Here is a 24,958-nt window from a genome sequence, read left to right as displayed (position 1 = left end):
ATGAACAGCTTTTTAAGCTTTGGAAGCTGCATGTATTCTTCAAATCCATTCGTGGTTGGGGCATCCAAATACACGTCAACTTCTGCTTTTGTAACCTGAGTGTTCCTCGAAAATCTGAAGAATGATGCTGCAGGGTCTTTGTCACTTTCACCACTGGACTGAGCTTGACCTGGGTCTCTTGCAGCTGAGTCATCAGAGGTGAGGGCTTGAAATTCTCTTTTTAGCATCAGTCTGTACTGAACCCGTTTCTCTTCACCTTGAACCCAGTCAAGCTTGAACCTTGGAATCAGCATTGCAGAGAGTATATGCTCCCTCTTCTCCAGAAGACCGTCCAGCCTTGTGCTTAGTGAGTGCAAAATACTCTCTATGAGAGGATGGCATGTGACCAGAGCCTCTGGAGCAGTGGGCTGTATGCTCTCATCCAAGAGGTCTGTCATGTGGCATTGCAGCTGTACAACTGTTGGAGCCAGGTACCCGAGAAAAATGTTTTTCTGCTTGTAAGATGTTAAGTGCAAGGGCCAAAGGCCTCATCACTTCCACAAATGTGTGTATGAAGTTGATTTCAGGTGGAGAGAATCTACGGAACCCTAACTCATCACTCACAGTGTGCAGAATCAGATCGTCATAAATGGAGGCAGCATCATTTGCAGGGGTGACATCAGCCACATTCATCTCTGCCTTGGTAGTTAGCCTTGCTATCCGAGAAAGTCGTTCCATGGCAAGAAATACTGAATTCCATCTGGTGTCATTTGGCACGACAAAGCCAAGCCCAAGTCTTTCTTCCACGACATCAGATGCTTTTGGACTTCGTTTCACCCGGTTCCAGAGAGCGGATGCTTTTGTAAAAACAGCCCTCAGTGTTGTTTTGTAGCGTCGTTCAGTTACCTTTTCTGTGTCTTTGGCAACTAGATTCAGGGTGTGAGCCATGCACCTTCTGTGAGGGGGGAGGGAGGGATGGTCCAGACCTGAGAGAGGCGCAGGCTCCATCTGATCGTCTTCATCTGAGGTGTCACTGGCAGCATGGGCTGATTCTGGTTCATTATCTTCTTCTTTTTCAGTTTCATCGAAGTTGACCACTGTCTCTGACTCTTCACTGTCAATAGCAACATCTGCCCCAAAACAATTGAATGCCTTGACAAAATTTGCAGCGTTGTCTGTTACTGTACATACAACCTTGTTGTGGACTTTGAATTCTTTATTAACATCTGACAATAATTTTGCCAACACATCATGTGTATATGCTCCTTTAATCCGCCTACATGCCAGCACAGCAGAGTGTCTCTTTGAAACATCAGTTTTGTTTAGCCAGTGGATAGTGATGCCCATAAATGCCTTGTTCACAGCTGACCAGCAATCTGCTGTTGTGCACACCACATCAACGTCAGAGAGTTCAGTCTTCAGGTCACATATGTTCTCTTCAAATTTCTTGTTTAGCAGTGTCTGTATTTTTTTTCTTGATGGCACATTTCTGGATGGCTGCAGCCCCTTAATTAGGTTTGTGAAAGCTGGGCTTTCTACTTTACTCAAAGGCTGCAGGTCTCCGACAATATACTGCAAAACAAGGTTGTCCAGCTGTGGCTGAGAGATGCAGACAACAGAGCCGCTAGACCTACTGTATGACGTAAGTGGGATTTGCATAGAGGATGTGGTTTGGCTTGATGTCGATGTTGCCGTATCTTTTGATCTTTTATGCACTTGCACATACCTTGGCAGGCTACCCGGGTGCTTTAGCTCGATGTGCCGTTTCAGATTCGCTGTTGAGGTTGCAGATGTACGGATTTGCTTCTTTAAACCCGGCGGGCAAAGTTTACACAAAAAGGTAAGATTTTTCCCACCCGGATCATCACTCGTTTTTTCATAAAATTCCCTCAGGTAATCGTAAGAAGTTGACTGAATGGTGGGCATTGTTTTAGCGTCTGACTCCCCATGCTCTGCGGTAGTGCTGCCATCATTTGTTTTTGCCTCCATGCTTTGCGCAGTATGATGACGCATGTGGCGATGCGACTCTGGTGGCGCGGGTTGCCAGATGAGTGTTTTTTCCGCTGCGTATGAACCCGTGTTTGCGGTGAGTTTTAGCGGGTTTTCTACAGAAAATCTGGCACACTCTTGAACGAAATTGAACTGCGAAAGAACGCCGCTCACAAACATCAGAATGAACGTGTTCACAACAAAGTTCATCAAGCAGAAATTCAGTGCGTTCAGTTCACGTTTGCCAGAAATATGAACGAATTCATGAACGATCGTTCATTGAACGCGTTCACGCACAACACTGCACACATACATACACGCATGTATGTTTTTGACCATGTTGTGACTGTTTGAAGCAGGTCTTCATTCTTGCTGTTGTGGTTTGAGTCGTGTTGGGAGTTAGTGCAGCTCACTGTTCAATAAACAATTGAACTTAACTTTTTTACCTGCCTTTCTGTTTGACTGACAGTTTTATTGATCAGTAAGGTAACACTGACTTGGCACGAAGTTGGTTCAATTTAGTAAAAAGCTTGGATGTAGTTGCACTAGTTACTTTCATTTTGCTGTAGCTTAGCCTGCTACATTTCTGAGGGCGATAGCTTTGATGTAGTGAAGCTTCATTTAATATTAGAGTAACTAGTAGCTTAGCTCACTACACTTTCCAAGTAGCTTGCCCAACACTGGTGGCGGGAGGTCCGAGGCTTCCAGCGAGGGGAGAGGGAGGAATATAACAAAATAAGATAAAATAGGAAAAACCTGTCTCCCTCTTTTATTTAATTTTCAGTGTTTAATCAAGGCAGAGGCTGGCAGCAGGAGGTCCGAGGCTTCCAGCGAGGGGAGAGGTAGAAAAAAAACGCATTTGCATTTGTTATAGCGCCACCTAATGGAGTTTCTCACAATTTTTCATGTGATAGGTCTGTGTCCTACTCTACATGTACTCTATAAATTTCACAGCACATAGTACAATAGTTCAGCTGATAAAAAAGTTTGTTTTTTATCTTGTAATAAGCCATGCCCATTTCAGCTAGTCATGACCACCTTCAATATATGGCCTCAGGAATGGCCCTACATAATACCCACCAAATTTCATAAAAATAAGTGTAGCCGTGATATAAACTTCCCATGTTTATAGCACCCCCTAGTAGACAATGTCCACCAACTTCGGATCACACCCTCACAGTCACATACTAACCCGAGATCTCTGCTTTGGTTTTGATAGCTTTTAATTTGACAAAGATACGGAACAGATTGCATTTTTATAGCTAGCTACAAAAATTTGTTCATTAATAATTTGCATATTTTTGACCGGGCAGAATTCTTTTGATAACTTTAGATCAGATCCATCTTCTGAGTCTCAAAAACAATAGGGTTCCCAGCACCACTGGTCCTAGGAAACGTGCCTGCTTGCATATGCGTTCCCCAGGCCCCGTGGGTTTGGACCCCTAACTAGAATTACTGTCTTGCAGTTTTAAGCCTCCATGAGCCAGTCAAGCTGCACTTCCAGTTTCCATCAATATCTGTGAAAACATAGATGCTTCACACATGTCAAGCACAGAAGATCTATACAATCAGTACAGTTTCAAGGTGGACACCCAAGATTAGAGTCACCAATTCAGTATCTGACCAAATGTCTCCCTTCCTCTTTCTGAGTTACGACGTTAAATAATGGTCAGAAAAGTGTCTCTGCAAAACATTATGTCAAGATGACCTTTGACCTTTTGGATATGAAATGTAATTACTTAATCATTATAGCCTGTAAGACATTTGTGTGAAATACATACCTTTTTGATATATTGTGGTCAGAGGAATGAGACAGACACAAATTCACAGTGACCATGGCTTTGACTACCAAAATCTGCTCAGTTCATCATTGAGTCCAAGTAAACCTTTGTAAAAAATCTGAAGAAATGACCTCAAAGTGTTCTTAAGCTATCTCTTTCACCAGAATGAGATGGATGCCAGTTCACACTGACCTTGTCCATTGACCACCAAAATCTCATCAGTTCATTTTTGAGTCCAAGTGAACATTTGTGCCAAATTTGAACAAATTCCCTCAAGGTCTCCTTGAGATATCAGGTTCATGAGAATTAGAAAGATGCAAGGTCACGGTACCTTTAACCAATGACATCTATTCACTTAATTGATGTGTTCAAGTGAGCATTTGTGCTAAATTTGACAAAATACCCCCACTGTGTTCTTGAGATATTGCTTTCATGAGAATGAGACGGATGCAAGGTCCCAGTGACCTCGACCTTTGACCACTGGAATCTATTCATTTCATTGTGTAGTCCAAGTGAGCGTTTGTGTCAAAGTTGAAAAAATTCCCTCCTGGTGTTGAGATGTCTATTTCACAAGATTGAGAAAGACGAGGTCACAGTGACCTTGACCGTTGACCTATGACCACTGAAATCCAATCACTTTATTGTTGAGTCAAAGTGGTTGTTTGAGCAAAATTTGGAGAAATTTCCCCAGGGCATTATGAAGATATCATGTTCACTAGAATGAGACAGACAGATGTACAGACTAACAGACAGATGGAGAGATGGACAGACAGACAATCGGAAAACATAATGCCTCCAACCACAGCTGTCACCGGCACAGGGGAATAATAACTACATAAAAATGCATGAGTACAAAAGTATGCGTCCAATCTTTCTGACCTGGCCATGGCACGTATGCAGCAGCGGGACATGTTGATGAAAGACGAGGAGGAGGCTCTGGTCTGTAGGGTGGTCTCAATGCCCCTTAGCAGGTCATTGGTTTTAAGCAGCAATAGCATCTGTCGGGGCACACGATTCAACAGCTCGCTGATCTGGGGCAGGTATAGGGCTGCATTGGTTCGTATCTCAACGTCCTGCCAAGGGAGACAGACAGGAAGACAAGCTATGTCTTTACTGGTTAGATTGCATACAAGTCAGAGGCCCTGTACACCCTTACTGATGTTTTCACTGATTGTGAGTGAGTAGATCTCTTCTGGGTGGATGCACAAGGCCAACTTCACTGAGTCTGAAAAGAACTCTCTACTTCTGTCATAATTCTAGCTTACGGGGGTGGGGGAGTGGGGGGGGGCACAGGAAACTTTTAAAATGTACAATTTTAATTAAACTGTAACGGGTATGGTTTGGACCCAAAAGCAGTACAACAGAAAACGGGAACAGTTGGTAATGACTTTTATTGTCACCACAGCAAACAGGGAGCGGAGCAGAATGAGTCAATTCAGTGCACAGTTCGTTCTTCGGGTGGAGTGCCCTCACACAGTCTCTGAGGCTGCAGAACCGAGGGGAAGCACCTGAGCGCCCGGACCCGAACAGTTCAGTTCTCTCACAGCGTGACGTGAAGGAAAGGAGCTTACTTCAGCCGCTGATGACGGAGCGAGGAGTCCGTAGCCTGAAAAACCAGCCGATCGTGCAGAGGTGCAGATGAGGAGAGAACAGAGGAGCAGTCGAAGGGGGTCGAGGGGTTCGAAGTGATCAGGCAGGTGAAGAACGCTGGAAAGTCTCGCATAATGCTGAAGAACAATCTAGCAACTGGTGAGTGTGGGACTGAGGCTTTTATGCTGGCTTGATTGCTGGGGATGAGCTGCAGGTGTGGGCGATCAGGAGAGTGAGAGCAGGAGTGGGTGATCAGGAGAGTGAAGCAGAGGGAGGGAGAGTGGAAAATCACTGCAGCAGAGTGACAGGAGGGGAATGGGAGACAGAGACTGTGACATAAACAATGTTAATAATGCCTGACAATCAGATTAAGATTGTCATTATGTTAAACTTTACTCAGTCAAACATCATGTGCATGTTTTGAGGGGTGGAGGGTTGTTTTATCAATCAGGCAAAACAATTGTAAAGAGTGAAGGCGTCGTCATGGCAGTTAATGGGTTTCCTGCAGTTGAGGGAGAGACAAGCTGTGAGACCAGGCAGATTGAGATAGCTTTAAGATGTCTCTAACTCCTCCCTTTAATTCCCAAACCGTGGGTCTAATCGTCAATCTGATCATACCAGCAGAGAGATACACTTGTCCCGAATGCAGACATATAGTTTTAATGTTTGTGGAGTCAAAAATGCAATCTTGGTCGCAAGTTAAAGATGTGTTGTCCCTCACTGTTTCTTTAAAGATCGTCATGAGGTTTTGTGTCATGTCACTTTTGAGCGCTTATAAAATCCAAACCGACAAAGTTATTCAGAATATTTGTTCAGCAGGGGTTGAGCTGTCACGTGTGCGAATTTGAAGCCAATACGATAAACGGTGTAAGAGGAGATATTTTTTGAAGAAGAGCATTTTTGAAAAACGACATCTTACTTTGAAAGGGCAAATAGCTCACTTCCTGTTGGATTTAGGTCAGGGGTGTCAGTACATGAGTTGTAGGTCTTGATGAGATGAACAAGCCAGTGTTGATCTTTCTACGACATTCCTACGGGCCGCAGCAGCCATTTTAGTGTGTCTAGGTGGCGCTAGAGAGCCCATTTTGGCACTTCAAGAGTTAATTTTTTCATTTATCAAATTTTTCGCCAGTCCTGATATGCGCACCAATTTTGGTGAGTTTTTGAGCATGTTTAGGGGGTCAAATTCTGGTTCAAACAGACGGCGGGAGAAAGGAGAAATAAAAATTAAAGCTGCAAGCAGCGTTGGATGGGACCTCGCAATCGCGACCGTTTCGGCCCTCAGCTTATGTCGTCATTGTGAATTATTTAGAAATATCAAACATATTGCCACAAACATCAGAAAATCCTTACAGAGCTGAAAGTTTTCATGTTTGAATGCTTTCTGTAGCTGTTGGTATGTGATGTCACAATATGCAAATTAGATGAGTGAATTTATTCCCATCAGATTCCATATTTTGAGGAAGAGACAACAAAAACAGCACAAAACAAAATAAATGTACTGTGTAAATATGTTCAAAATGCTGTTTTACTGATATTTATGAAATCCAATATGGCTGCCGCCTAGTGATGCCACAGTATGCAAATTAGATGAGTTAATTTACTCCCATTAGATTCCCCTCCCTTTTTTTTGAGGATGAGATGACAAAAACAAAAGAAAACAAAATAAATCTACTGTGTAAATATGTTCAAAATGTTGTTTTACTGAGATTTATGAAATCCAATATGGCTGCCACCTAATGATGACACAATATGCAAATTAGATGAGTTAATTTACTCCCATGACAAAATTTGGGTCATGATGAATATTTCTGTCACTTACAGTATGCCTTTATCTCTCACCACTTTCAAGCCACAGTCTTTTGAAATGTTGAAATGAAAATGGAATATTTTCCTCAATTAACTCTGGCAACTAAAGGGTTAAAATGGAGATTCTGCCCCTGTCATGTCTGCATGTAAGATGTAGACACGCACACACATCATGTTTCTGTGAGTTTGTGTGTGACAGCAGTTATCATGGTAATGAAGTAAGTGCACCTGGCAGAAGAGCAGAGAGAGACAGACAGAACACAGAGGAGACCTCTTTTATCGGAGATTTAACTCCTCAAACAAGTTTTTCCCATTCCCAAACCATTGGCCATTCATCAAAATAAGGAAATGGTGAGAGAGATAAAGTCATACCGAAGATCTGTTTAGTAGCAGTTGAGCTGTCACGTGTCCCTGTTTGAAGCCGATACGATAAACGGTGTAGGAAGAGATGTTTTTTTTTAAGAGCATGTTTGAGGGGAAATCTTACTTTGAAAGGGCAAATAGCTCACTTCCTGTTAGGTCAGGGGTGTCAGCACGTGATTTTTTGGTCTTGATGAGATGAACACGGCAGTTTTGGTTTCATGTTTGTACGACAATCCTACGGGCCGCAGTGGCTATTTTAGTACACCTAGGTGGCGCTAGAGAGCCCTTTTGGCACTTTAGGGGTTAATTTTTTTATTTTTCGCCGGGTCTGACATGCGTGCCAATTTTGGTGAGTTTTTGAGCATGTTTAGGGGGTCAAATTCCAGTTCAAAGGGGTGGCGGAAGAAAGAATAAAGCATAGAGCAGTCCTCTGTGTTTGGGCTTGGTCCCTAATAAAGAATAATAAATAATAAACGCAGCAAAAACAATAGGGTCCTCGCCCTTAGCGAGGACTGCTCTGTGAGCAGTCCTCTGCCTTCGGGCTCGGTCCCTGATAAAAAATAATAATAATAATAATAAACGCAGCCTTCGGGCAGGTCCCTAATAATTAAAGCTGCAAGCAGCAATGATCGGGCCCTCGCTCCCCCATGCAACCGTGGGGGCCTGAGGCACACGGGGGCTGTGGCGCGAAGCGAGAAGGGGGAAAAAACCTGGCAGGAGTGGAAAAAAAACGCTCCTTCGTTCATCCACCAGGTGGCGCTACGAGCATAACCAGATGTGGCCAGATGCGTTCAGGGGTGGACCCTCATCACATGTGAAATTTCAAGCAAATCGGACTATGCATGAAGGATTTATACCAAGTTGATGTTCTGAGGCAAAGGATGCAACATGACAGGACACGTGTGTCACTGTGGAAATTCATCAACTTCATCGTCATGTGGCCACAAAATGAAGTTGATCAGGTCAGGAGCTTTAGGTTGGTGTTTGTCAGTGTAAAAGATGGCATTTCTTGTTTCCACAAGGGGGCGCCATGAGCAAGATTGCCTAGAGGCATATGGAGGCACTGAGTGTGGGGCTCTTATCACGTACAGAAATTTTGAAGCAGTTTGGATGAATTATGTGGGAGAGACAGCTGCTTGAATATGTATGGCGATGGATCAAAAATGACAGCAGCAAAGCAGCCACGCCCTTTGACCTACAGACATGCAGAGCACAACTTTTAATCAGCATGGCCTCTGGATGATCTGTAAAAAATCTATCACTTTCCTTAATAATAGCGCCACCTAGTGGTGGAAATTCAGGACGACAATAGATTATAAAATTTTTCACCAGGTGTGACTTATATTCCAAGTTTGGTGAGTTTTGGGGTATGTTCAGGCAGTGAAAAATGCAATTATATGGGTGGAAGAACAAAAATATATATATATATATGTATATATATATATATATATATATATATATAAATAATCAGGAGAAAAACAATAGGGACCTCGCAGGTCTCCTGCTCGGGCCCTAATAATAATAAAAAATCCTTGCATTTCAATAGGGTCCTCGCACTGCTAGGTGCTTGGGCCCTAATAATAATAAACAGCGCGATCACAATAGGGTCCTATGTGGACGACTTCGTCGTCGCTCGGGCCCTAATAAAGAATAAACGCAGCAAAAACAATAGGGTCCAATAGGATCAAAGATGGGAATGGTGACTAGTAGTGATGATATCTGGCACCAGGCATCAATAATGTGAACAAGTCTGGGCCAGAATTTAGTATATGGCGGGACCATGCATGTAACACTACAGAGCTTTTAATTTGAAACTAGAACTTCAATTTGAAACAGGAAATGGCAGCACTAAGTCACAGACTTTCCATGTAACAGCGCTGGACCCACTGTCGTGGTCCAGACTAAAAATTAATGTAAATCCATGTTAAAATAAAGAGGAGTACACTTAAACATAGTCACACAGCAGAAGGGACCTGCTTTCTCTGGAGCTGTGTCCACTGATAAAGCTCTTTTTTGCTTGTTTTCACACAACCTTCCCCCATTTAAATCCAGTCAGGGATATATTTCCCTGCATGACTGATGGAGGCTATGCAGCCATTGGCCACTATCGGAATCAAATTTCACAGATAACAGTAGTTTGTAAAACTTCGTATTGGTGCTGTTACCAAAAGGAGTAACTTGTTATTGTGGCAGCACCAGTTCAGACATTGTAACATGTAATAATCACTTTAATTTCAATATTCGATGAGAACAGAAGGTTGTAGTCCTAGAAAGAGACAGACAGCTAGTTAACATTCTAACGCAGATAAATTCTGTCTCTGTTCTTTGTCTCTGTGTCATGCCCAAAGGAAGTGATGTGACCACACGACACTGAGGCAGCAAACAAACAGCATTTAGAAGTTCAGAAAGTCCAGTGTGACTCCTGAAGCTGGACAGAGCAGCCAGTGAGCGAACCATGAATCACTATTGTCAAATAACATCCATGTGGCAGGCATCAAAGCCCGCTCTAAGCCTTGTAATATTATTAATAGAGTAATGACCACCAGTGGTGAAGCAGTGAACCATAAGAAAAATGTATTGGCCCAGCATTTCTGAAGAGAAGTTGCTTTCTGAATGGGAATAAATCAGAGCCAGGATTTCTAACATCTAACAGCCTTCAATAGTGCTGGATATTGTAGTGCTTCCTCACTGTCTTTGTCCTGCAGTCATGGTAGATGCCACTTGGGTCTTCCTGTAAATTGCTCAATATAAATGTGACTCTCCTTCCTGTATAGGCGGTGAGCATTGCCCTTAAATATAATTAGCAAATGCAGAACGGTTTCGTCCCTTGGTTACTTCACACGTCTCTAAATTTAATCTTTATTTAATTGAAAAAACAAACAAAACAAATAGTGATCACGTTAAAGATATAAACCCCCAACATAAAACTCAAGCCCGCCGAGCCAAAATAAAAGGGGTCTGCTGAGTCCTTCTTTGGTAATAACAATTAGTAGCAATTATAGTAGGTTGGTTAGTGGGATTCACAGCTGTCAGCAGGGCACATAGAAGGCGACAGTGCTCTAATTTGCATTTGAATGCTTCAATGAGGACATATTATATTGTGAGTGGTGCGATAATAGGCCATGCAAAAGGCAAAGGGAATGGGATTGGGGGGATGGGGAGGTATATGCGCCACTGATTCTACTTTTCTTCTCAGTGTAATAGAGAGCTGGCAGGATGATTTCATACAGAAGACATTAGAAAATGAGGGAAGAATGTCAGAATCTAGTGTATGATCTGCTATCACTGATGCAATTTTTACCCTTCACCGTCCATAGGATCGCGCTGTTTATTATTATTATTATTATTCCGACATTTTGTGTCCCAATTTCGCCCCTTTCCCAGATTTCAAAATGCTTCTAACTTTCCACATTCTTCCGGCCGGATCCAAAATTTGATATTTTTGGGCGGTTGCACATGGTCAACGCGAAATGCTGAAATAGCGCCCCCTACAATTTTTCAAAATACCCTCCCCATTGGGGTTAGTTTGTCGTAGGCAAACGAAATTTGGGACACACATATATCATACCGAGACGCACAAAAAAGTCTCTTAACGTCATGGTGAAATCCCAACAGGAAGTCAGCCACCTTGTTTTGAATGTGTGCGTTAAGGCGATTTCCACAACTTACATTTGAACGAACTTGTCCTAGGGATTTTGTCCTATCGACTTCAAACTTGCTACAGATGATCCTGAGAACATGCTGATCAAAAGTTATTAAAAGCTTTTCTCTACGTCAAGGGGCGTGGCCGCTAGGGCGTGACAAATTTTGGCGACTTTTCGTTTTCTTACCATCGAATTTCGAACGGACCTCACGCCCACATACTTGATCTCAGCAGCTTCAAACTTGCTGGACATGATGATGGCTCCGATCTGAACGCCCCGACAAGTTAATATCCTACCTTACTCATAGCCCCCCCCGGTGGTAACAGGAAGTGACCAGTTTTCACTTTAACATGTACTAATGCCACAAACTTGACCGCATCAACTTCATTCCACTTCTAATTCTAATGCATGCAGAACAAGTTGGTGAAGCTACCTTATGAACGCTGTGAAGCTACATCTAATGGTATCCATGTGGCGGCGTGGCGACTATTGATCCCTCGACACGAAATACGTTTGGCATTTTGATGGCTTCAGCGATCTCATCTCCTCATGAAAATGGATACACAGGTCAAGAATGGCAAGCTCTTACATCTGATAGGGGCGTCGCCCATGGAGGGGACAAAATGCCTCTATGGCACCCCCTTGAAATTTTCAAAAAACCCTCCCCATAGGGGTTTTTTTGTAGTTTGAAAATGAAAATTGGTACACGTGTATATATTGTCCAGACGCACATGAAAGTCTCTGGCACCAATGGTCTACTCCAAACAGGAAGTTGGCCATTTTGATTTTGACTTGTCATTTTGGCGTGATTTCCATATGTTGTATTTTGACGAACTAGTCCGAGGGGTTTCACCCAATTGACTTCAAATTTTTTACAGATTATCCAGAGACCATGCTGATGAAAAGTTATTAAAAGCTTTTCTCTATGTCAAGGGGCGTGGCCGCTATGGCGCATCCCTCGCCACCAAATACGTTTGGCTTTTTGATGGCTTCAGCGTCCTCATATCCTCATGAAAATTGGCACACAGGTCAAGAATGGCAAGCTCTTGCATCTGATAAGGGCATCGCCCATGGGGGGTGACAAAATGCCTCCATAGCACCCCCTTCAAATTTTCAAAAACCCCAATCACAGCTGCTTGCAACTTTAATTATTAGGGCCCGAGCACGTAGCGGTGCGAGGACCCTATTGAAATGCAAGGATTTTTTATTATTATTATTATTATTAGGGCCCGAGCACCTAGTGGTGTGAGGACCCTATTGAAATGCAAAGCTTTTCTATTATTATTATTATTATTATTATTATTCCTCCAAATGAATTGCCTTTTTGGGAGGCTTAACATACCCGAAAACTCATGAAACTTTGCACACATCTCAGAACTGGTGAAAAATCTGGTATTTTAAAAAAGTTTACTGGCTTATGTAACGCCCAGAGACGTACAAAAAAGCCTCTTGGAGGCATGCTCTAAACCCAACAGGAAGTCAGCCATTTTGAATTTACTGTGCAATTTTGATGCATTTTTGGCCATTTCCAGGGGTCATAAATGAACGAACTAGTCCTAGAGATTTCATCCGCTTGACTTCAAACCTTGGTCTGTCCCATCACATATGACTGTGGAGATTCATCAACTTGATTGTCATGTGGCCACAAAATGGAGGTGATCAGGTCAGGAGCTTGAGGTTGGTGTTTGTCAGTGTAAAAGATGGCATTTCCTGTTTCTGTGAGGGGGCGCCATGAACAAGATTGCCTACGAGCATATGGAGGCATTGAAGGTGGGGCTCTTATCATGTACAGAAATTTTGAAGCAGTTTGGATGAATTATGTGGGAGAGAGAGCTGCTTGAATATGCATGGCAATGCATCAAAAATGGCATCGCCATAGCAGCCACGCCCTTTGAGCTACAGATATGCAGGGCACAACTTTTGATCAGCATGGTGTCTGGATGATCTGTAAAAAATTTGAAGTTGATTGGATGAAATCCCTAGGACTAGTTCGTTAAAATACAACATGTGGAAATCACGCCAAAATGACAAGTCAAAATCAAAATGGCTGACTTCCTGTTTGGAGTAGACCATTGGTGCCAGAGATTTTTATGTGCATCTGGACAACATACACATGTACCAATTTTCATGTTCCAACTCCAGAAAAAACCCTATAAGGAGGGGTTTTTGAAAATTTCAAGGGGGCGCTTAAGAGGCATTTTGTCCCCCCATGGGCGATGCCCCTATCAGATGTAGGAGCTCGCCATTCTTGACCTGTGTGTCAATTTTCATGAGGATATGAGGTCGCTGAAGCCATCAAAAAGCCAAATGTATTTGGTGGCAAGGGAGGCGCCATAGCAGCCATGCCCCTTGAAATAGGGAAAATCTTTTAATAATTTTTGATCAGCATGGTCTCTGGATGATCTGTAAAAAATTTGAAGTCCATTGAATGAAATCCCTAGGACGAGTTTGTTAAAATACAACATGTGGAAATCACGCCAAAATGACAAGTCAAAATCAAAATGGCTGACTTCGTGTTTGGAGTAGACCATTGGTGCCAGAGACTTTTATGTGTGTCTGGACAACATATGCATGTGTACCAATTTTCATATTCCAACTCCAGAAAAAAAAACCCTATAGGAAGGTGTTTTTGAAAATTTCAAGGGGGCGCTATAAAGGTATTTTGTGCCCCCCATGGGCGACACCCCTATCAGATGTAAGAGCTTGCCATTCTTGACCTGTGTATCCATTTTCATGAGGAGATGAGGTCATTGAAGCCATCAAATGCCAAACGTATTTAGTGGCGAGGGATCAATAGTCGCCACGCTGCCACATGGACACCATTAGACGTAGCTTCACAGCGTTCATAAGGTAGCTTCACCAACTTGTTCTGCATGCATTAGAAGTGGAATGAAGTTGATGCCGTCAAGTTTTTGGCATTAGTACATGTTAAAGTAAAAACTGGTCACTTCCTGTTACCACCGGGGGGCGCAATGGGTAAGGTGGGATACTAACACATCAGGGCATTCGGGGCATAGCCATCATCATGTCCAGCAAATTTGAAGTTGCTGAGATCAAATATGTGGGCAGGAGAGCCATTCGAAATTCGATGGCAAGAAAATGAATGGTCGCCAAAATTTGTCACGCCTTAGCGGCCACGCCCCTTGACATAGAGAAAAGCTTTTAATAACTTTTGATCAGCATGTTATCAGGATGATCTGTACCAACTTTGAAGTCGATAGGACGAAATCCCTAGGACAAGTTTGTTCAAATGTAAGTTGTGGAAATCGTGGAAACGAAAACATTCAAAACAAAATGGCCGACTTCCTGTTGGGATTTCACCAAGATGTTAAGAGACTTTTTTGTGCGTCTCGGTATGATACATGTGTGTACCAAATTTCGTTTACCTATGACAAACGAACCCCAATGGGGAGGGTATTTTGAAAATTTGAAGGGGGCGCTATTTCGGCATTTCGCGTCGACCATGTGCAACCACCCAAAATTATCGAATTTCAGATCCGGACAGAAGAATGTGGAAAGTTAGAAGCATCTTGAAATTTGGGAAAGGGGCAAAATTGGGACACAAAATATCATAATAATAATAATAATAACTAGAACTCCAAGCAGTTATGAACAGGGGCCAAGCCCCTCCCGTGCGACTCGGTCCCCACGTCTCGCAGAGCCCATGAAAGTCTGCGCTGGACGAACGCATGTTTATCAATGTGTCATTTAAAATGTGGAAGTTCCAGGCAAAACTACCTTTGCATCCGTTATAGCGCCACCTGTAGACCGATTTGCGACAAATTTTGCACAAAGCCTCTGGATGACCTCTGGAACGAGTGACTTAAGTTTGATGTTGAAAGCATCTACTTTGAGCGAAATATGAAACAATGTGTGTTTTTTAAGCTAGCAAAAAAGATTGTTTGATTGTAACAAGCACATTTTTTGGACTTTTCATCAGACCCATCTAGAGATTCTATGTGCAAAGTTTCAGGCAGGTGGCACTTAAAATGTAGGAGGAGTTCGAAAAAGTAGATTTTGGACATGTGGTGAATTAGCAAAGACAATGTGCAGCAGAAGTGGGCGGGGCCTGTGTTAGAAAACCCAGCTCTATCCAGGGAACACATGGATATAATGTTTGTGAAAGTGTCATTTAAAATCTGTAAGTTGCAGGCAAAAACGTGTTTGCATCCGTTATAGCGCCAGCATAATAGTTTGGCTGAAATTAATGTTTGTTGTTTATCTTGTAATAAGCCACGCCCACATTGACCAGTCATGACCACCTTCAAGATATGACTTCAGAATTGGCCCTACATCATACCAACCGAATTTCATAGAAATCGGTGCAGCCATTCAAGAGATATAAACTTACCATATTTGTAGCGCCCCCTAGTAACCAAAATTCACCAAATTCGGCTCATACCCTCACAGTCTTATGCCAACCAATGATCTCAAATTTGGTGTTAATAGCATTTAGTTTGACCGAGGTATCCAACAGTTTGCATTTTTATAGCAAGCTATAGAAGTTTGTTTCTTAACAATTTGCGCATTTTTTGACTGAATAAAATTTTTTTATGTGGGGGTTCGGTGCAATGTGGATTGGACAGCAGACCAAGGCGGGGGCCTTGGCGGTCCAATCCTCGGTTACAGAAGTTGGCTCTTGGGACATGGAATGTCACCTCTCTGGCGGGGAAGGAGCCGGAGCTTGTGGAAGAGGTTGAGCGTTACCGGCTAGATATAGTCGGCCTCACCTCGACACATAGCTCCGGGTCTGGAACCCTAGTCTTTGAGAGGGGTTGGACTCTCTCCTTCGCTGGAGTTGCTCCGGGTGAGAGGCGGAGGGCCGGGGTGGGCTTTCTGATAGCCCCCAGACTCTCTGCCTGTACGTTGGGGTTTACCCCGGTGGACGAAAGGGTTGCTTCCCTGCGCCTTTGGGTCGGGGAACGGGTCCTGACTGTTGTCTGTGCTTATGCACCGAACAACAGTTCAGAGTACCCACCCTTTTTGGAGTCCCTGGGACGGGTGCTGGACAGTGCCCCAACCGTGGACTCCATTGTTCTCTGGGGGACTTCAACGCTCACGTGGGCAATGACAGCGGGACCTGGAGGGGCGTGATTGGGAGGAACGGCCTGCCCGATCTGAACCCGAGTGGTGTTTAGTTATTGGACTTCTGTGCGGGTCGCAGTTTGGCCATAACTAACACCATGTTCAAGCATAAGGATGTCCATCGGTGCACGCGGCACCAGGAGAGCCTAGGTCGCAGGTCAATGATCGACTTTGTAGTCGTATCATTTGACCTGCGGCCATATGTTCTGAACACTCGGGTGAAGAGAGGAGCAGAGCTGTCAACTGATCACCACCTGGTGGTGAGTTGGATCTGGCAGGCCCAAACGAACAGTGAGGGTCTGCTGGGAACGCCTGGCGGAAGAACCTGTCCAGATGATCTTCAACTCCCACCTCCGGGAGAGCTTCGACCGTGTCCCGAGGGCAGAGGGGGACATTGAGTCCGAATCGCCTTGTCGAGGTGGCGGTTGCGAGCTGTGGCCGCAAGGCCGCTGGGGCCAGTCGCGGCGGTAATTCCCGAACCCGCTGGTGGACACTAGAGGTGAGGGGAGCCGTCAGGCTGAAGAAGGAGGCCTACAGGGCATGGTTGGTCTGTGGGTCTCTGGAAGCAGCTGACAGGTACCGGTGGGCCAAGCGGAGTGCAGCGGCGGCAGTCGTTGAGGCAAAAACTCGGGCGTGGGAGGAGTTCGGTGAGTCCATGGAGGAAGACTATCGATCGGCTCCAAAGAGGTTCTGGCAAACCGTCCGGCACCTCAGGGGGGGAAGGCGGCAACTTCCTCACACTGTTTACAGTGGGGGCGGGGAGCTGCTGACGTCAACTGGGGACATTGTCGGGCGGTGGAAGGAATACTTTGAGGAGCTCCTCAATCCCACCAACATGTATTCCAGTGAGGAAACAGAGACGAGGGTCTCGGGGGCGGGTCGTCCAATTTCTGGGGCAGAAGTTGCTGAGGTAGTGAAACAACTCCGAAGCGGCGGAGCCCCGGGGGTTGATGAGATTCGTCCTGGATATCTCAAGGCTCTGGATGTTGTAGGGCTATCCTGGCTGACACGCCTCTGCAACATTGCGTGGACATCGGGGGCAGTGCCTCTGGCGTGGCAGACCGGGGTGGTGGTCCCCATTTTCAAGAAAGGGGACCAGAGAGTGTGTTCCAACTACAGGGGGATCACACTCCTCAGCCTGCCCGGTAAGGTCTACTCCAGGTTGCTGGAGAAGAGGGTCCGGTCGATAGTTGAACCTCGGATTGAGGAGGAGCAATGTGGTTTTCGTCCCAGACGCAGAACCGTGGACCAGCTCTTTACCCTCGCCAGGGTGCTGGAGGGGGCATGGGAGTTTGCCCAACCAGTCCACATGTGTTTTGTGGATTTGGAGAAGGCTTACGACTGTGTCCCCAGGGGCATCCTGTGGGGGGTGCTCCGGGAGTATGGGGTTGGTGGCCCCTTGCTAAGGGCCATCCAGTCCCTGTACCGAAGGAGCATGAGTCTGGTTCACGTGGCTGGCAGTGAGTCGGACCTGTTCCCAGTGAGGGTTGGACTCCGCCAGGGCTGCCCTTTGTCACCGGTTCTGTTCATAACTTTTATGGACAGAATATCTAGACACAGTCAAGTGGTGGAGGGTGTCAGGTTCGGTGATGGGAGGATCTCGTCCCTGCTTTTTGTGGATGATGTGGTCCTCCTAGCTCCATCGAACAGTGACCTCCAGCTCTCGCTGGGGCGGTTCGCAGCCGAGTGTGAAGCGGCTGGGATGAGAATCAGCACCTCCAAGTCTGAGGCCATGGTCCTCAGCCGGAAAAGGGTGGATTGCCCACTCCAGGTCAGGGGGGAGGTCCTTCCTCAGGTGGAGGAGTTTAAGTATCTCGGGGTCTTGTTCACGAGTGAGGGTAGGATGGAGCAGGAGATTGACAGGCGGATTGGGGCGGCGTCAGCAGTGATGCAGGCGCTTAACCGGTCCATTGTGGTGAAGAGGGAGCTTAGCCAGAAAGCGAAGCTCTCGATTTACCGGTCGATCTACGTTCCAACCCTCACCTATGGTCACAAGCTCTGGGTAGTGACCGAAAGAATGAGATCGCGAATACAAGCGGCCGAAATGAGTTTCCCCTGCAGGGTGGCTGGGCTCAGCCTTAGGGATAGGGTGAGGAGCTCAGACATCCGGGAGGGACTCGGAGTAGAGCCGCTGCTCCTCCACATCGAGAGGAGCCAGTTGAGGTGGTTCGGGCATCTGGTAAGGATGCCTTCCGGACGCCTCCCTTGGGAGGTGTTTTGGGCATGTCCAACCGGGAGGAGACCTCGGGGCCGCCCCAGAACACGCTGGAGGGATTACATCACCCGGCTGGCATGGGAACACCTTGGGGATCCCGCGGAGGAGCTGACGGAAGTGGCGGGGGAGAGGACTGTCTGGGCTTCTCTGCTGAGGCTGCTGCCCCCGCGACCCGGACCCGGATAAGCGGAGGACGACGAGTACGAGTAAAAAATTTTTGATAACTTTAGACCAGGTCCAGTAGAAGAGTGTATATGTCAAGTTTCACGCAGATTGTACAAAATCCCAAGGAGAAGTTCGAAAAAGAAGGTTTTCCAGTTTTCGCGATTTTGCGAAAAAACTTCCAGGCGCAAGTGGGCGTGGCCTATGGCAAAGTGATTCAGCTCTATTCAGGGAAGCTGGGGATACAAGATTTTTGAATGTGCAACATAAGGTGTGGGAGCTATAGGCAAAAATGCATTGGCCTAGGTTATAGCACCCCCTGCTGGCAGATATACATAGTTTTTTGCGTCTGAGGTACGTGCAGGGGTCTGGACCAACCCTCCAAATTGCACCACCCTCCCTTGCACGGTTTAGCCTGCAGTACCAGTTTTACCTACGGAAGAATAAAAATGAAAATCTTTACAAAAACAATAGGGTTCCTAGCACCACTGGTCCTAAGAAACGCATCTGCTTGCATACGCGTTCCCTCTGCCCCTCGGGCTTGGCCCCCTTATAATAAACAGCGCGATTACAAAAGGGTCCTACAGACGACTTCGTCGCCGCTCGGGCCCTAATAATAAACAACGCAATTTCAATCAGGTCCTCGGACGACTTCGTCGTCACTTGGGCCCTAATAATTAAAGCTGCAAGCAACGATGAATGGGCCCTCGCAGTCCACGCACGTCGGGGCATGCTGCCGTTGGGGGGCGTGCACCTAGATGTCTTGTCAGCTGTAATAAATTAAAAAAAAACGTTATCTCTTACTTACATTTCCAGTGTACAGGTAGGCACCCAACCCACGTATGTATTTTTACAAAAAGTAGAAGCTGAATACATGCCCAATAGTTCAAGGTCTTCTGAATCTTTCAAAGTTGACATGGTGTCTCTAGCTCAAAGTATGAGGGACAACAAGAGGTTGAAAGTCAATGAGTTTTGAAGAGGATTTGAAGATTTTCCAATTTACTTCCATTCACACTAATTAGACTGCCACCAGAGCACCACCTATCGGCCGATTTGCACCGACTTTTGAACAAACCGTCATCGGACCATGGAACACAATTAGCAAAAGTGTTGTGGTAATCCAACTGTATTTGGTCAAGATATGAAAGACTGTCTGTTTTGAAAACAATGTGCAGGAATTTGTTGTTTTATATTTTGGGCATTTTTTCGACTATCAAAATTCTTTTAATACCTTTTTGTCAGGAGGGTCCACAGATGCTTCATGCAAAGTTTGGTGCAATTCAGTCAAATTGCCTAGGAGGAGTTCGAAAAAGTACGTTGTTCATTTGTGGCAATTTAGCGAATGGAAAGTTACCGCGCAAGTAGACGTGGCTTACATCACACAATTCAGCTGAATTCAGAGAACACGTAAATAGAAGGTTTAACAATGTGCGACATAATGTGGGAATTAATAGCCAAAAACACCTTTGCATTGAAAATAGCGCCACCTCATGGTCATTTTTGGTGTGTGAGTTACAGGGGCCAGTCTATACCACCCCTATCAATTTTATTTCCATGAGTGTTAAGGTGTTGGCACAGTGCCAAATATTAAATTAGATGGCCACCAGAGCGCCACCTAGTGACGGATCGGTAAGTCCTTCATCAGATATCCTCAGGAGGGCACTGACAATAACTTTACCAAGTTTCGTGTTAATCTGCCCAATCGATGTTGAGATATAAAATACTTCAATTTAAAGAGCGCCACCTTGTGGTCATCACCCGAAATTTTGCACAGCGCCTCAGGGGCTCATGGGGAAGTGGTAACCTGAGTTTGATGTCATTTGGTTACACCAATGTGGAGATATGCAGCACTTCCTGTGTAGAACGAAACCTGCAGGAAGTTGCTATTTAATAACTTGAGTATTGTTTGGACTATTGAAATTCTTTTAATAACATTTTGTTGGGAGGGTCCACAGATGCTGCTTGCAAAGTTTCATGCCAATCGGTGAAATTGCCTGGGAGGAGTTCAAAAAAGCAGGTTTGCAACATTTTGCGAATTTGCGAAAAAACAAAACAAAACAGTAAGCGGAAATGGATGTGGCCTATACCACAAGATTCAGCACAAATCACTGAATGTGTGGATAAAAGGTTTTTGAATGTGCGACAAAGTATATGGGAGTTATGAGTCAAAACGCACTTCCCTTAATAATAGCACCACCTAGTGGTGGAAATTCAGGAGGACTATCGATTATAAAATTTTTCGCCAGGTGTGACATATATTCCAAGTTTGGTGAGTTTTGGGGTATGTTCAGGCAGTGAAAAATGCAATCATTTTGGCGGAAGAAAGATTAAACAATTAAAGCTGCAAGCAACGATGAACGGGCCCTCCCACCTTCGACTTTCAACCTCTTCTTGTCCCTCATACTTTGAGCGAGAGATACCATGTCAACTTATAAAGAGTCAGAAGACCTTGAACTATTGAGCATGTATTCAGCTTCTACTTTTTGGAAAAATACATACATGGGTTACGTGCCTACCTCTTTTCTGGAAATGTAAGTAAGAGATAATGTTTATTTTTTAATTTATTCCAGCTGACAAGACTTCTAGGTGCACGTCCCCCGACGGCAGCAAGCCCTGACGCGCGTGGACTGCGAGGGCCCGTTCATCGCTGCTTGCAGCATTAATTAGGGACCGAGCCCGAAGGCAGAGACAGAGCAGTCCTCGCCTCGCCTATTGTTTTTGCTGCGTTTATCTTTATTCTTTATTATTCTTTCTTCCGCCGCCCTAAATATGCTCAAAAACTCACCAAAATTGACATGCATGTTAGAAAAATTTTAGAAAATCAAAACATGAACCTCTAAAATGCCAAAATGGGCTCTCTAGCGCCACCTAGGCACACTAAAATGGCTGCCGCGGCCCATAGGAACGTCGTAGAAAGATCAAACCAAAACTGGCGTGTTCGTCTCATCAAGACCTACAAATCACGCGCTGACACTCCTGACCTAAATCCAACAGGAAGTGAGCTATTTGCCCTTTCATAGTAAGATTTCGCCTCAAAACTGCTCTTCCTAAAAAAATCAACTCTTCCTACACCGTTTATTGTATCAGCTTCAAACTCGCACAGATTACAGATCAACTTGTGCTAATCAGATCTTCTGTATAAATTTTTCATTGCTCGAATCGTTTGGATTTTATGGCCTCCATAAGGTGAGATGTCAGAAAAACGTCCTGACGATCTTCCAAAGCTGTCCCATAGGAAATGAATGGCAGCAGGGGGGAGAAAGAGACCAATCTTCGGGCTTTTTCTAGCATTTACAGCGTCTCCATACTTTGTGCTACAGACTCCATTCCAACTCTCAAATGTTGCCACAGGTCTCATCTATTCACTCATGTTTTCATCTTTTTCATATCTTTTACCGTTTTTGATCTGTGCCTCTCAAAGTACCATGAGCAAAAGTGGAGAAATTCTCAGTTTACAATGGGTGTGTATTGCATGGAATGCTGTGAGCTAGAGTGGAGAGGGCTCTAAAAATCGTCTAAAACTTTTGTCTTTAACTCGCTGCCATGGCCACAATTTTCACTGTACAGACACAATTTATACCACAAAACGTAGGAAAATTTGTCCTGCTCGCAGATATGTTGACATGGAATCTCTCACACGTAGACATTTTTGCTGAGTGGCTCCAAAGCGAAGGGAGCGCCGATTTTTTTCTCATTCACTCCCATGTAAAGTCTGACGAGAAATTTCTGGAAACAGCTTAGGTGCAACACATTTTAAACTCGCTCCCCTGACCACATTTTTGACTCGAGAAATATAAAACGCGACACGTGCGTTCACGAAACGTGGCTGTCTCTCACAATCACTTTATTTTCTTGATTGGACCAACGGTTTGGGTATGGGAAGGACTTGTTTGAGGAGTTAAAACACATTATAAACAGCCTTTGGTGAGCTGCTCTCCTGAGCTGTCTGTGTCTGTCACAGGTGCTGACAAGTCATTAATCGCCATGACAATGGCTGCACACACACACACACACACGCACACAAAGCTCTCTCTGTCTGTGTGTCTCACAATCTTTAAAGGACAGATTACAGCAGCAGAAACTTCATTTGAAACAGCAAACGCACATTATTAACCCCTACAGTGCCAAAATGGGCTCTCTAGCGCCACCTAGACGCACTAAAATGGCCACTACAGCCCATAGGAATGTCGTATCAAGATCAAACCAAAACTGGTGTGTTTGACTTACAAATCATGCATTGACACCCAGGACCTGATTCCAACAGGAAGTGAGCTATTTGACCTTTCAAAGTAAGATTTCGCCTCAAACGTGTTCTCAAGAAAACACATCTCCTCCTACACCGTTTACTTTATCAGTTTTAAAGATGCACACATGCCATCTCAACTGCTACTAAACAGATCTTCTGTATAACTTCATCTCTCTCATCATCACATTATTTTCATGATTGGACCAACAGTTTGGGAATGAGACGAACTTGCTGGAGGAGTTAAATCTCCACTAAAAGATGTCTCTCTGTGTTCTGTCTGTCTGCCAGGTGCGCTTACTTAATTACCATGGCAACCGCTGTCACACACAAACTCACAGAAACATGATGTCTGTGCGTGTCTACATCTTACATTCAGACATGACAGGGGCAGCATCTCCATTTTAACCCTTTAGGTGCCGGAGTTAATTGAGGAAAATATTCCATTTTCATTTCAACATTTCAAAAGGCTGTGGCTTGAAAGTGGTGACAGATAAAGGCATACTGTAAATGACAAAACTATTCATCATAACCCAAAGAGTGTAATAAGAGTAAATTAACTCATCCAATTTGCATATTGTGGCATCACCAGCAGGCAGCCATATTGGATTTCATAAATCTCAGTCAAAAAACATTTTGAACACATTTACACAGTAGATTTATTTTGTTTTGTGTTGTTTTTGTCATGTCTTCCTCAAAATGAAGGAAGAGGAATCTGATGGGAATAAATTCGCCCATCTAATTTGCATAATGTGACATCACTTGTACATACCTACAGCTACAGAAAACATTCAAACATCAAACCATTCAGCTCTGTAAGGATTTTCTGATGTTTGTGGCAATATGTTTGATATTTCTAAATAATTCACAGTGATGACATAAGCTGGGGGCGGAAACGGGCGCGAGTCACGAGAGTCCCTAAGCGCTGCTTGCAGCTTTAATTAGGGACCGAGCCCTAAGGCAGAGGACTGCTCACAGAGCAGTCCTCGCCGAAGGCGAGGACCCTATTGTTTTTGGTGCGTTTATTATTATTTCTTTCTTCCGCCGCCTCTTTGAACTGGAATTTGACCCCCTAAACATGCTCAAAAACTCACCAAAATTGGCACGCACATCAGAACCGGTGAAAAATTTTATAAAATGGTAACATTAACCCCTAAAGTGCCAAAATGGGCTCTCTAGCGCCACCTAGGCACACAAAAATGGCCGCCACGGCCTGTAGGAACGTCGTAGAAACATGAAACCAAAAGTGGCGTGTTCGTCTCATCAAGACCTAAAAATCACGCACTGACACCCCTGACCTAAATCCAACAGGAAGTGAGATATTTGCCCTTTCAAAGTAAGATTTTGCCTTAAAACTGCCTTTCCTAAAAAATCATCTTCTCATACAGCGTTTATCCTATCGACTTCAAACTTGCACAGATGACAGATCAACTCCTTCTAATCAAAAGTTGTGCGTAACTTTTTCATTACTCGCCGTTTGGATTTTGTGGCCTCCATAAGGTGAGATGTCAGAAAACGCCCTGACGATCTTCCAAAGCTGTCCCATAGGAAATGAATGGCAGCAGGGGGGAGAAAGAGACCAATCTTCGGGCTTTTTCTAGCATTTACAGCGTCTCCATACTTTGTGCTACAGACTCCATTCCAACTCTCAAATGTTGCCACAGGTCTCATCTATTCACTCATGTTTTCATCTTTTTCATATCTTTTATTGTTTTTGATCGGTGCCTCTCAAAGTACCATGAGCAAAAGTGGAGAAATTCTCAGTTTACAATGGGTGTGTATTGCACGGAATGCTGTGAGCTAGAGTGGAGAGGGCTCTAAAAATCGTCTAAAACTTTTGTCTTTAACTGCCATGGCCACAATTTTCACTGTACAGACACAATTCATACCACAAAACGTAGGAAAATTTGTCCTGCTCGCAGATATGTTGACATGGAATCTCTCCCACGTACATTTTTGCTGAGTGGCTCCAAAGCGAAGGAGCCGTTTTTCTCATTCACTCCCATGTAAACTCAGAGGAGAAATTTCTGGAAACAGCTTAGGTGCAACACATTTTAAACTCGCTCCCCTGACCACATTTTTGACTCGAGAAATATAA

At 44.5% G+C, this 24,958-nt stretch overlaps 1 protein-coding gene across 9 annotated transcripts in view; it reads right to left on the bottom strand.

Moving 5' to 3' along the window:
- Window positions 1-24,958, bottom strand: part of adck1 (aarF domain containing kinase 1) — a 416,484-nt gene that overhangs the window by 67,644 nt on the left and 323,882 nt on the right. For all 9 annotated transcript variants that reach the window (XM_049596288.1, XM_049596287.1, XM_049596291.1 and 6 more), the window contains one exon: window positions 4,629-4,822. In XM_049596288.1, the coding sequence (XP_049452245.1) occupies window positions 4,629-4,822 (194 nt within the window). The remainder of the gene's footprint in view (window positions 1-4,628; window positions 4,823-24,958) is intronic.

The sequence above is a fragment of the Epinephelus fuscoguttatus genome, linkage group LG14, assembly GCF_011397635.1.
Source record: "Epinephelus fuscoguttatus linkage group LG14, E.fuscoguttatus.final_Chr_v1".
Lineage (NCBI taxonomy): Eukaryota > Metazoa > Chordata > Actinopteri > Perciformes > Serranidae > Epinephelus > Epinephelus fuscoguttatus.
Note: the sequence above shows the minus strand (reverse complement) of the source record. Positions and strands in the feature narration are given on the sequence as shown.